General features: G+C 37.5%; 1 protein-coding gene across 7 annotated transcripts in view; it reads right to left on the bottom strand.

Annotated features, from left to right (window-relative positions):
• The window catches only part of RNF17 (ring finger protein 17), a 124,368-nt gene that overhangs the window by 102,419 nt on the left and 9,050 nt on the right, over positions 1 to 12,899 (bottom strand). For all 7 annotated transcript variants that reach the window (XM_060287744.1, XM_060287743.1, XM_060287745.1 and 4 more), the window contains 3 exons: positions 11,573 to 11,684; positions 10,351 to 10,431; positions 8,673 to 8,773 (listed from right to left, as the gene is read on the bottom strand). In XM_060287744.1, the coding sequence (XP_060143727.1) occupies positions 8,673 to 8,773; positions 10,351 to 10,431; positions 11,573 to 11,684 (294 nt within the window). The remainder of the gene's footprint in view (positions 1 to 8,672; positions 8,774 to 10,350; positions 10,432 to 11,572; positions 11,685 to 12,899) is intronic.

The raw sequence follows: 12,899 nt of genomic DNA, 5'->3' as shown, positions 1-12,899 counted from the left end.
AGAATGTGACAAGGCTCTGAAGGTGAAGAAGTATTCCAAAAAACTTTTAGTAATTATATATATACTTTATGAAAATCATTTTTTTAGGGGTAAGTGGTCATTTTGATAAGTTCCAGATGATTCCTAAAAAAATCATGCCCAGGGAGTGATGTCAGCAAAATGGCAGACTAGGAAACTCTAAGCCCTCGTTCCCCAATTGAGATTTCAAATGAGAGCCAAAGACTGGTTAAAACAATCTTATAGGACTCTGGGAAGTGGACAAAGGTATACAGCAATGAAGCAAATGTGCAACTGAGAGAAACCCACAGTCAAATCAGTAGGAAATTTCATTTCTTGACCCCGCCCAGACCCCTGCTCAGCGTGGTGCAGTCCTGGTCTGGAGACAGCAGCGCAGTTCCCAACACTTTCCCTCCGAAGGGGCCGCAGCAAACCTTATTCGCAACGTCCTCATTTGTCTGGAGGCTGCCTGGAGAGCTGTTTTACCTAATGTGGAACTCAGGCAGCAAGAGAAAGTGGGCTGGGAAGGCTGCAGAGAGACTAACAGCTACAGGTGCTCTGGCAGCAGAGACCACAGATACAGACACACAACAGCCCGCCTGAGGCTCAAACGAGAAGCTGGGGTGAGATGCTTTAGGAAATTAAGACATTGTAAAGAGCTAAGAATACAAAGGAGTCAAACAAGCCACACTCATGCAAGATACATGTTCAGAGAAGACCTCAAAGTACCTTAAGCCTTCACCCAGGCTGATCCAAAAACTCAGCTGCACAGGCAAACAGTCTGCAAAGACTGGGAGAGGTGGCTGTTTTTGCAAATGCCCAATTCTCTTTTTCAAAACAATTTTAACTTAAAAAATTTTATTTTAAAAAACTGAGGTATGTTGACATATGACATTGTGCTAATTTCAGCGTACAGCATTATGAACTGATAACTGCATATACTGCAAAATGTCCAGCTGCCATCCACCACCACAGTTACAGAGTTCTCTCGTGACAAGGACGTTCAAGACCTGCTCTCTTAGTGGCTCTCAAATACGTGACACCATGCTAGTAACTGCGGCCGCACGCTCTGCGCCGCACCCTCACGACACACTTATTTTGTAACTGGGAGGCGGCACCTCCTGCCTCCTTTCACCCACCTCGTCCACCCCTGTCTCCACCTCTAGCAGCCACCAATCTGTTCTCCACATCTAGGGCCTGACAGGATTCCCTTCTTTTTAATGGCTGTGTGATATTCCATTGCATACAAAGACATCTACGTGTGTGTGTGTGTGTACACACACCCACACACCCCACATCTTCTTTAAACATTCATCCATTGATGGACTCTTAGGTTGTTTCCTTATCTTGGCTATTGTAAATAATGCTGCATTGATCACAGGGGTGCATATATCTTTTCGAATTAGTGTGTTTATTTTCTTCGAATAAATACCCAGAATTAGAATTAGTGGATTCTTAATTTTTTGAAGAACCTCCATATGTTTTCCATAGTGGCTGCAGCAATTTACATACTCAACAATACACAAGGGTTTGCATTTCTCCACATCTTTGCTACCATTTGTTATCTCCTGTATTTTCAAGAATAGCCATACTAACAGGTATGAGATGATATCTCATTGTGGTTTTCATTTGCATTTTCCTGATGATTAGTGACGTTGAGCACCTTTTCAGGTACCCATTGGCCAGGTGTATGTCTTCGTTGGAAAAATGTCTATTCAGTCCCTCTGTTCATTTTTAAATCAGATCGTTTGGGGTTTTTTGCAAAAGGGACTCCTTCAGGTTAAAATGAAAGAGATCAACATCTCTGGAAAAGGTAAATACATGGGCAAATACAAAATGTATTATTATTGTAATTTTGGTTTATGACTCCTCTATATTTTCCACAGCATTTACAGAATACATAAAATGATTATAAAGCTATGTCAATGGATACACAACGTATAAAGATGCAACTGTGACAACAAAACATAAAGAAGGGGTGGAAATGTAAAGTAGAGGTTTTGTATGCAATTCAGTTGTGCTGGCTTCAATTCAAAATAGATGTGAGGATGTTATTTGTAATGCCCATGATAACCACACAAAAAACTAACTACAGAATATGCAAAAAAGAAATGAGAAGGGAATCAAAATGTGTCACCACCAAAAAAAAAAATCAAATAAACAGAAAAGAAGGTAGTAATAGAGGATATGAATGTCAAAAAAAGCTATTAGACATATATAGAAGCCTGCACACCACAAAGAAGAATAAGCCCCGCTCACCGCAACTAGAGAAAGCCCACGTGCAGCAACGAAGCCCTAACGCAGCCAAAAATAAAAATAAAAATTTTTTTAAAAGGCAGAGAGTGGAAGAAAAGTGAGTTGTTTTTTTTAATTTATTTTCGTCTGCGTTGGTTCTTCGTTGCTGTACGTGGACTCTCTCTAGTTGTGGTGAGTGGGGGCTACTCTTCGTTGTGGTGCACGGGCTTCTCATAACCGTGGCTTCTCTTGTTGCAGAGCACGGGCTCCAGGGGCCCGGGCTTCAGTATCTGCAGCACGCAGGCTCAGCAGTTGTGGCTCGTGGGCTCTAGAGCACAGGCTCAGTAGTTGTGGTATATGGGCTTAGCTGCTCCACGCCATGTGGGATCCTCCCGGACCAGGGCTCGAACCAGTGTCTCCTGCATTGGCAGGTGGATTCTTAACCACTGCACCACCAGAGAAGCCTGGGTTTTTTTTAATGACAGCATATAGTTAGGTCTATAAGAGACTCATTTTAGATCTAAAGACAAAGATAGGTTGAAAGTGAATGGATGGAAAGAGATATTCTATGCAAATAGTAACCGAAAGAGAGCTAGGGTGGCTATGCTAATTTCAGGCAAAATAGACACTAAGTCAAAAACCGTTACAAGACAAACAAGGACATTATAGACTGATAAAAGGGTCAATTCACCAATAAAACAATTATAAATACATATGTACCAAACATCAGAGGCCCAAAATATATGATGCAAACGTTGATGTAATAAAGGAGAAAGAGAGAGCTCTGTAAGTATAGGTGGAGACTTCAATATCCTACACTTCCAACTGTGGACAGAAAAACCATACAGAATATCAGTAAGGAAACAGACTACTTAAACAACATTGTAGACCAACTGGACCTAACATACAAACACTCCACCCAGGGCTTCCCTGGTGGCGCAGTGGTTGAGAGTCCACCTGCCGATGCAGGGGACTTGGGTTCGTGCCCTGGTCCAGGAAAATCCCACATGCCGCGGAGCGGCTGGGCCCGTGAGCCATGGCCGCTGAGCCTGCGCGTCCGGAGCTTGTGCTGCGCAACAGGAGAGGCCACAACAGTGAGAGGCCCGCGTACTGCAAAAAACAAAAAAAACCCACTTCACCCAATGACAGACAATACACATCTTCCTCAAGCATACATGGAGCACTCTCTATGTTAGACCACATATTAGGGCAAAAAGAACTCTTAATACATTTTAAAAGACTGAAAGTATACAAAGTATCTTTTCTGATCACAATGGAATAAAACTAGAAATCAATAATAGAAGGAAACTGGAAAATTCACAAATATGTGGAAATTAAATAACATACTACTAAACACAAATGGATCAAAGAAAAAAAAACAGAAGGAGAATATCTTGAGACAAACAAAAATGGAAAAACAAAGTATCAAAATTTATGGGATGCAGTGAAAGCAGAGCTAAAAGAGAAATATACAACTGTAAACACATTAAAAAAGGCATGGCAAACCAACAACCTAACTTTACACCTTAGGAACCGGAAAAGAACAAACTAAACCCAAAGCTAGCAGAAGGAAGGAGTAGTAAGATTAGAGTGGAAATAAGTATATAAATAGGATAAAATAGAGAAAAATCAAAGAAACCAAAAGGTGGTTCTTTGAGAAGATCAAAATTGACCACTTTCAGCTACACTATCTAGGAAAACAAGAGAAGAGCCAACTTACTAAAATCAAAAATAAAGTAGGCATAGGATGATCAATTTTACAGACAAAAAATATTTGAAAACAGTGCTGTGAATAACTGTATGCCAAGAAATTGGATAAGCTAGACGAAATGGACGAATTCCTAGAAACACACCACCTACCAACACTGAATCATGAAGAAACAGAAAATCTGAGCAGACCAAAAAAAAGTAAGAAGATTGAATCAGTAATCAAAAGCTTCCCCAAAAAGAAAAGCCCTGGACTAGATGGCTTCACCAAAAATTTTATGAAGAATTAACACCAATCCTCCTCAAACTCTTCCAAAAAACTGAAGAGCCAGAGAAGACATTTCCTAACTTATTCTATGAGACCAGCATTGCCCTCATACCAAAGCCATATGAAAACACTATAAGAAAACTATAGATTAATGTCTCTTACAAGTATTAATGCAAAATCCTCAATAAAATACTACTAAATTGAATCAGCAGTATAGTGAAAGAATACCACATCATGTCAAGTGGGATTTATTCCCTGGAATGAAGGAAGCTTCAACATATGAATATCAATTAATGTTATACACCACATTAACAGAAACAAGTAAAATCCCCCCACAGGGTCCTTTCAAATGATAGAGAAAAAGGATGTGACGTTCTCAACACCTTTCAGGATAAAAACACTCAAATTAGGAATTGAGGGAAACTACATCAACATGATAAAGGCTATATAAGAAAAACTCACAGCTAACATTACATTCGATGATAGACTGACAGCTTTTCTTCTAAGAACGGTAGCAAGAAAAGGATGTGAGATTTTGCCATTGCTATTTAATATATCATTGTCAGTTCTAGCCAGAGTAAATAGGCAAAAAAAAAGAAAGATATAAAAGCCATCCAAATTTACAAGAAGTTGGAAAATGATCTCTTTTTGCAGATGACATGATCTTATAGGTAAAGATGCCACAAAAATACTAGTAGGTCTAATAAACGAATTCAGCAGAGATGTAGGATGCAAAATGAACACAACAAAAAATCAGATGCATTTCTACACACTAACAATGAACAGTCCGAAAAGGAAATTAACAATTCATTTTACAACAGAATATAAAGAAGAATATACTCAGGAATAAACATAACCGAGGACGCAACAGACTTGTACACTTGTACACTACACAACACTGCTGAAATTAAGGAAAACAAAATAAATGGAAAGATCTCCCATGTTCATGAACCAGAAGATTTAATACTGTTAAGATGTCAATACCCAAAGCAATCTACAATTCAAAGCCATCCCTATCAAAATCCCAATGATGTTTCATGTAGAATAGAAAAGCCCATCCTATAAGTCACATGAGATCTCAAGGGACCCTAAACTTCCAAAACAACCTTGAAAAAGAACAAAGTTGGAGAGCTCACACATCCTGATTTCAGAACTTGCTACAAAGCCACATTAAAACAGTGTGCTACTGCCACAAGGACAGACAGATTGACCAATGGAACAGAACAGAGAGCTCATAAATAAATCTTCACATATACGGTTCAGCTGAGTTTTGACAAGAGTGCCAAGACCATTCAATGGAGAAAAGACCGTCTTTTCAACACATGGTGCTGGGAAAACTGGATATCCACATGGGAAAGAATAAGTTGGACCCTTTCCTTACACTATACACGAAAATTAGCTTAAAATGACTCAAAGACCTAAATGTAAGAGCTAAAACTATAAAACTCTTAGAAGAAAACACAGGGGGGAAAAGCTTCATGATGTTAGATTTGGCAATGATTTCTTGCATATGACATCAAAACACAGGCAACAAAAGAAAAAACAGATAAGCTGGACTTCATCAATTAAAAACTTTTTTGGATCAAAGAATGCTATCAAGAGAGTGAAAAGACAAGCCACAGAAGCAGTGTTTTCTTAGGTCAGTCTTCCAAGGCAAAAGAAATAAAAGCAAAAATAAACAAATAGGACCTAATCAAACTTACAAGCTTTTGCACAGCAAAAGAAGCCATAAACAAGACAACAAAAGACAACCTACAGACTGGGAGAAAATATTTGCAAACGATGTGATCAACAGAGGCTTAATGTCCAAAATATACAAGCAGCTCATACAGCTCAATATCTAAAAAAAAAAACCAATCAAAAAATGGACAGAAGACCTAAATGGACATTTCTCCAAAGAGGACGGTCATACAGATGGTCAACAGGCATATGAAGAGATACTCAACATCACTGATTATTAGAAAAATGCAAATCAAAACTACAATGAGGTATCACTTCACATGGGTCAGCATGGCCATCATCAAAAAGTCTACAAATAATAAATGCTGGAGAGGCTGTGGAGAAAAGGGAACCCTCCTACACCGTTGGTGGGGATGGAAATTGATACAGCCACTATGAAGAACAGTACGGAGGTTCCTTAAAAAACTAAAAATAGGGGCTTCCCTGGTGGCACAGTGGTTGAGAGTGGTTGCCTGCCGATGCACGGGACGCGGGTTCGTGCCCCAGTCTGGGAAGATCCCACATGCCGTGGAGCGGCTGGGCCCGTGAGCCATGGCCGCTGAGCCTGCGCGTCCGGAGCCTGTGCTCCGCAACAGGAGAGGCCACAACAGTGAGAGGCCCGCGTACCGCAAAAAAAAAAACCTAAAAGTAGAGTTACCATATGATCCAGCAATCCCACTCCTGGGAACATATCTGGAAAAGACGAAAACTCTAATTCAAAAAGACACATGCACCTCAATGTTCACAGAAGCACTATTTACAATAGTCAAGACACGGAAGCAACCTAAGTGTCCAACAGATGAATGGATAAAGAAGATGTGATATATGTATATGATGGAATACGACTCAGCCATAAAGAAGCATGAAATAATGCCATTTGCAGCAACATGGATGGACCTAGAGAATATTATACTTAGTGAAGTCAGAGAAAGACAAATATCATATATCACTTTTATGTGGAATCTAAAAAATAATATAAATGAACTTACTTACAAAACAGAAACAGACTCATAGACATAGAAAACAATCTTATGGTACCAAAGGGTAAAAGGAGGGAGGGATAAATTAGGAGGTTGGGATTATCAGATACACATTACCCTATATAAAGCAGATAAACAACAAGGACCTACTGTACAGCACAGGGAACCCCATTCAGTATCTTGTAATAACCTATAATGGAAAAGTATCTGAAAAAGAATACATGTATGTGTAAATGAATCACTCTGCTGTACACCTGAAACTAACTCAATATTGTAAATCAACTATACTCCAACAAAAAACTTTTTTAAAAAACACAAACAAAAGGTAAGACACAGAAAGAGAGAGAATATCTGAAAATGATGTATCTGATAAAGGACTAACATCCACAATGTATAAAGAACTCCTACTCCAACCACAACAAAATAAATAATCCAAATCAAAATTGGGCAAAGGACTGGAATACATACCTATCCAGAGAAAATAAACAAATGGTCAATTAATAAGCACATGAAAAGATGTGCTCCACAACACCAGCCATTACGGAAATGTAAGTCAAATCCAAAAATGAGACATCACTTCACATTCTGAAAATGGCTCATCTTTTAAAAAAAAACAAATGTTGGTGAGGATGTGGAGAAATTGGAACCTTTGTGCACTGCTGGTGGGAATGTATCATGTGTGGCCACCATAGAATGCAGTTTGGCAGTCTTCAAAGAGTTAAACATAAAATTACCATATGCCACTAAACGGTACTTTTTTAATTTTAATTTTATTGGTGTATAGTTGATACTCAGTGTTGTGTTAGTTTCAGGTATACAGCAAAGTGATTCAGTTATACATATACATATATTCATTCTTTTTTAGATTCTTTTCTCAAAAAGGTTATCATAGAATATTTAGTACAGTTCCCTGTGCTATACAGTAGGTTCTTGTCGGTTATCTATCTTATACAGTGTGTGTATGTTCATCTCAAGCTCCCGATTTACCCCTCCCCCCACCACTAAACTGTATTTTTAAATGCTTAAAAAGGTAAACTTCATTATGTATATTTACTACTTTTAAGAAGTATTTTTTAAATGCATGCACATGACCTATCACTTAAGTGTTATAATTAAATACCAAATGTGACATACCATCAGCATTGAGGAATAAAGAATATCAACTGATACATTCATAGTGTTGAGCATATGTTCTAGTCATCCTAATCAGACTAAAAAAAAGAACTAAGAGCCAAATAGGCAAGTACCATTTCTAAATATATTTATCACAACTTTTATGAGCCTGTCTCTTGAAATGCAAAGTGTGATCAAAGATTATTTGAGATCATATATATCAACTTTTTAAAAAGATTGGATATGTAACAGTATGGTATTTGTTTAGAAAAATCACTAGAGTATTATTTGCTCTGATGCAAATACCTAAAAAAAAGTGATGGAACTATCCACATGAAAATGTATGTTTGCATTTTCCCAAGTACGCTGAATTCTACAACAGGATTCAGAATTAGAAAGTATTTTTTTGTGCTAACTGCTTTAAGAAAGAAATTGTTTATTTTAATAGCTTTGGGACCAGAAGACAAATAGCCTAAATGAATAAATAAATAGTTCTTCATTTTGAGGCTGTAAACATCAGCCTGTAGGGACCACCCATTACCTTCCAAACTTGTTTAAAATTTACTAATTTCTTCAGTCTATACAAAGAAATAAAATGACAAGTTAATGTTAAAAGCTTCAGTTGCATTAAGTCTATATTTTTAACTTATTACCTGGAATCAAGAGAAGTGAAAAGCTGATCAAACTGTTTCTCCAGAACCTCTATAAGACTGACTGTCTCCTCTTTTGTTTGATTGTATATGTGTTCGAGCACCTGGGAAGAACATAATACAAAGACCTCATTTGGTATTTTTATTTTGTAGGAACTGTACTATTCAACATAATTTTTAAAGTAAAAGGTACTTTTTGGACTTTTCAAAATAACAACACAAGAGATCAGATAATAAAAGTCAGTCACAAGGTTAAACTTTAAATCCTGGTACTTGTCAACAAGATCACATCTTTGTTAGCACTCTGTACTGATAAATTAGCAAAAAGGCCTAGAAAATCCACCAAGTTTTCTAAAATTCGTATCACTTTTAATCAGTACAGGAAATGGATCATTTTGGATAGCTGAGTTTCTCTCTGGCAGGATTCCTTAAATTCATAAAAACTTAAAATATAATATTAGGGAATTCCCTGGCAGTCCACTGGTTAAGACTCTGCGGTCCCTGTACCAGGGCATGTGTTCAATCCCTGGTCAGGGAACTAAGATCCTGCATGCCACGGCCAAAAAAAAAAAATTTATACCTATATAAAATATTTTTTAAATACTTGAATTAAAATGTTGACTATTCTACATACTTCTTTATATATATATATATATATTTTTTTTTTTTGCGGTATGTGGGCCTCTCACTGTTGTGGCCTCTCCCGTTGCCGGAGCACAGGCTCCGGACGCGCAGGCCCAGCCGCTCCGCAGCATGTGGGATCCTCCCGGACCAGGGCACGAACCTGCGTCCCTAGCATCGGCAAGCGGACTACCAACCACTGAGCCACCAGGGAAGCCCTTCTTTATATTTTTAAACAAAGAATCATTGCTTGAGATCTTTCTTTTTTTCCTTTTAATTCTTCCTTTTTTGGAATGGGAACGTCTATCCTTTGCTTGCCCAACCAACGTATTTTAGAAGGAGATAATTTATTAGTTTCACACATTCAGATTGGAGAGGAATTTTGCCCCAGCATGAGTCATACCCTAAGTCTCACCCATACCTGATTTAGAAGATACTTAGATGAGATTTTGGACTTAGAGTTGATGCTGAAATAGGTTAAGAATTTTGGGGGTGTGAGATGTGCTGAATGTATTTTGCATGTGAGAAGGACATGAACCTGTTATGGGTTGAATTTTTACCCCCCTCCCAAATTCATCTGTTGAAGTCTTAAATTTCATTATCAGCTATAACTTTTTGAATGCCCTGGTTGTAAATTTGCCATTGCTAGGTTCAAGGAACTTGCTGTTTGTCAATAAATGAGGGAGTCTCTCTCTTGGGTGATGAGGTAAGAAAGAAAAGAACATAAGACTCAGTGTAACAGTATACAGCCAAATAATGAGCAATGTTAGAAGGGTGATCTGCAATGCTTCCAAGACAAAATTCAGCTCGCAGCAAGCAGAAATGAGAGTTCCTTAATAGAGCTCCAATTTCAGTAGGCTGCTAGCACAACAATGCTAGGAGACTAATCCTAGCAGGCCATGAGAGTTTTCTATTCTTTTGTACGTTTCTCTCTCATTAGGTTATCATACTTAATAACTCAGTGCTAAGCTCTACCTTCAGTGATGTTACATCTAAATACACACATTTAAAGAGAACATGCCTTAATTTATGATAGAATTTGATCATTCAGAATGCTTACTTTTATAGCAGTACTTAATTGTTCAAAATTTTTCCCTGCCACCTTCAATGCTTCATCAATTTCTTCCACAGTTTCAGTCTCCTAAGAAGGGGGAGGGGGACCACATACAAATACAAAATATAAAAACAGATGCTTAGATATACTGTATTAGTTGCAGAAACATCAAGCTACCGTTTTGGTTACAAAAGCAACATAGACAAATTACAGAAATCTGAAAACAAGCAACAAAGAACATTTTAGAGTTTTGGTGATAGCATTCCAGATTTCTTTTTTTAGCTATCTTTTTGAATAAATGGGATTATGTCCTATAAACATTTTGCAACTTAAAACTACCTGAAAATTTTATCGCGGCCATAAATAAATACATGTAAAAAGTAATAGTTTTTAAGAAAACAAGATTATGATTAGGCTACATTAAGATTTAAACACTGAAGATAGTGCTCTCTCCTCTCCCAGCCCACTAATGATCTCCTTAACAAAAAAACTTAATACTCCATTCAACTGCATTTTGGAATTTATTCTGTTTCTAACCTTCAATTAAAAGAATACATTATTTAAAGTCATCAAAAGTAGTAACTGGTACAATTCAAATCTTCCAACAACAATTACATCATCATCAACGAGTGCCATTAGGCCTTTTAGTTGTCATTAAAACAACTGGAAAATCACACTTAGAATTTAGAAACTTGTGGGACTTCCCTGGCAGTCCAGTGGTTAAGACTTCGCCTTCCACTGCAGGGGGTGTGGTTTTGATCCCTGGTCGGGGAGCTAAGATCTCACATGCCTCGCAGCCAGAAAACCAAAACATAAAGCAGAAGCAATATTGTAACAAATTCAATAAAGACTTTAAAAATGGTCCACATCAAAAAAAATCTTAAAAAAGAAAAGAATTTAGAAACTTGTACTTTACACAAGTTTCACAGAATCTGAATTCAGTAACTAGGTTCAAAGGGAAGCAGCTACATACAGGTAAATATCAAGAGCACTAACAGAGTTGGTCAAAGGTAGAATGGGCTGCCTTGGGAAGAAAAGAGAATTGTTGAGACATAGTTTAGAATAAAACAAGAGATTCATGCAAGGAGTGTAGGTTTACCTCTGTTACCTTTAAGCTTCCAAAACAATCTATAATTATAGGACCCTTGAGAGGAGAGGAAAGTTAAGCTACCAGAGAAAAGTAAAAATGTTTGGCCTCATCTCACTTCATGAATTACATTTTTCATACCTCTATTACAGTTGATGGGTACAAAACAGTCCCGTGTGTGGAGGTTGAATGTTCTAAACCAACAGTTAGTAGATCAGCAGTCTTTTTAAAGTCCTGAGAACAATTCTTCATCCTGGAAAAATGTCAAGTACATTATTTTAAGTATCAACATTTATATAATGATTTACATCTTCTATTCTGATTTTTACCCTCTATCAAAAATAATTCTGGGCTTCCCTGTTGGTGCAGTGGTTGAGAGTCTGCCTGCCAATGCAGGGGACATGGGTTCGTGCCCCGGTCTGGGAAGATCCCACATGCCGCGGAGCGGCTAGGCCTGTGGGCCATGGCTGCTGAGCCTGCGCGTCTGGAGCCTGTGCTCCGCAACAGGAGAGGCCACAACAGTGAGAGGCCCACGTACCGCAAAAAAAAAAATAATAATTCTTATGATGACTTATAAGAACACTTACAGTGGGTTCTCAATTATCTATGATATGCAAAGAGAGGAAAACCATGACTAAATACGCTTTCACATAAAACAATTTTAATCAAGAATTCAACGTCTCAACAAATTCCTAAAAATAACAGTTTACAGTATAAATTGTGCTTTAATTTCCTAATCATCTCTCCTTCCCGGATATTTTTTGGTAGAGATGTTGGTAATCATTGAACTGTCCTAAGCTCAATTAAAGTATTTATACACACAAATGCCAGCTATTAAAAAATGTACTTATAGGCCTGCCTTATGTACATAAAGGTAATGAATTTACTAGGCAAGTTAATTTCAACGGAAGAGTAAGCTGCATTTTTTGTCTACAGATGCTAGAGTTTCGGCCTATTTTTATCTTTATATCCCTATGTTGGCTGGCACACAGTAAGCACTCAGTGTTTGCTGAATAAGTTAATCATAAGCCTATAATAGTTTATTATGATTAAATGTTCCTCTCATAGAATAATACACTAGGTAATTTTTAAACATTCAATTACTTTAAAAAGTGGATATTCATGTTCTTGAAAACATATGTGAATGCATTAGCCATAAGGAGTCCATCATTCAATTCCTGTTTCAAAATATTAAAGACAAATCAGGAAGGAAATACATCATGTATCAAGGAATACTTCTATTTTAAAATATATGACTATTTGAACCAAACTCTACTGGAATTAGGAAATAGGAGTTTCTAACGTAAGTACACTTGACATGGAGAACTAATTAAAAAATGGCAATTTGGAAAAAAAATGGGGTACCTAAAACAGATTCATCTACTTCTGAAAGTAAAACTTTACTTTGCAACTGTATTTGACATTACACATACCTAGACAAAAGTACAATCAGACTTGACTTGCATGA

This window comes from Globicephala melas, chromosome 18 (genome assembly GCF_963455315.2).
Source record: "Globicephala melas chromosome 18, mGloMel1.2, whole genome shotgun sequence".
NCBI lineage: Eukaryota > Metazoa > Chordata > Mammalia > Artiodactyla > Delphinidae > Globicephala > Globicephala melas.
The sequence above is the reverse complement of the archived record's forward strand: the minus strand, read 5'-3'. Positions and strand labels throughout refer to the sequence as shown.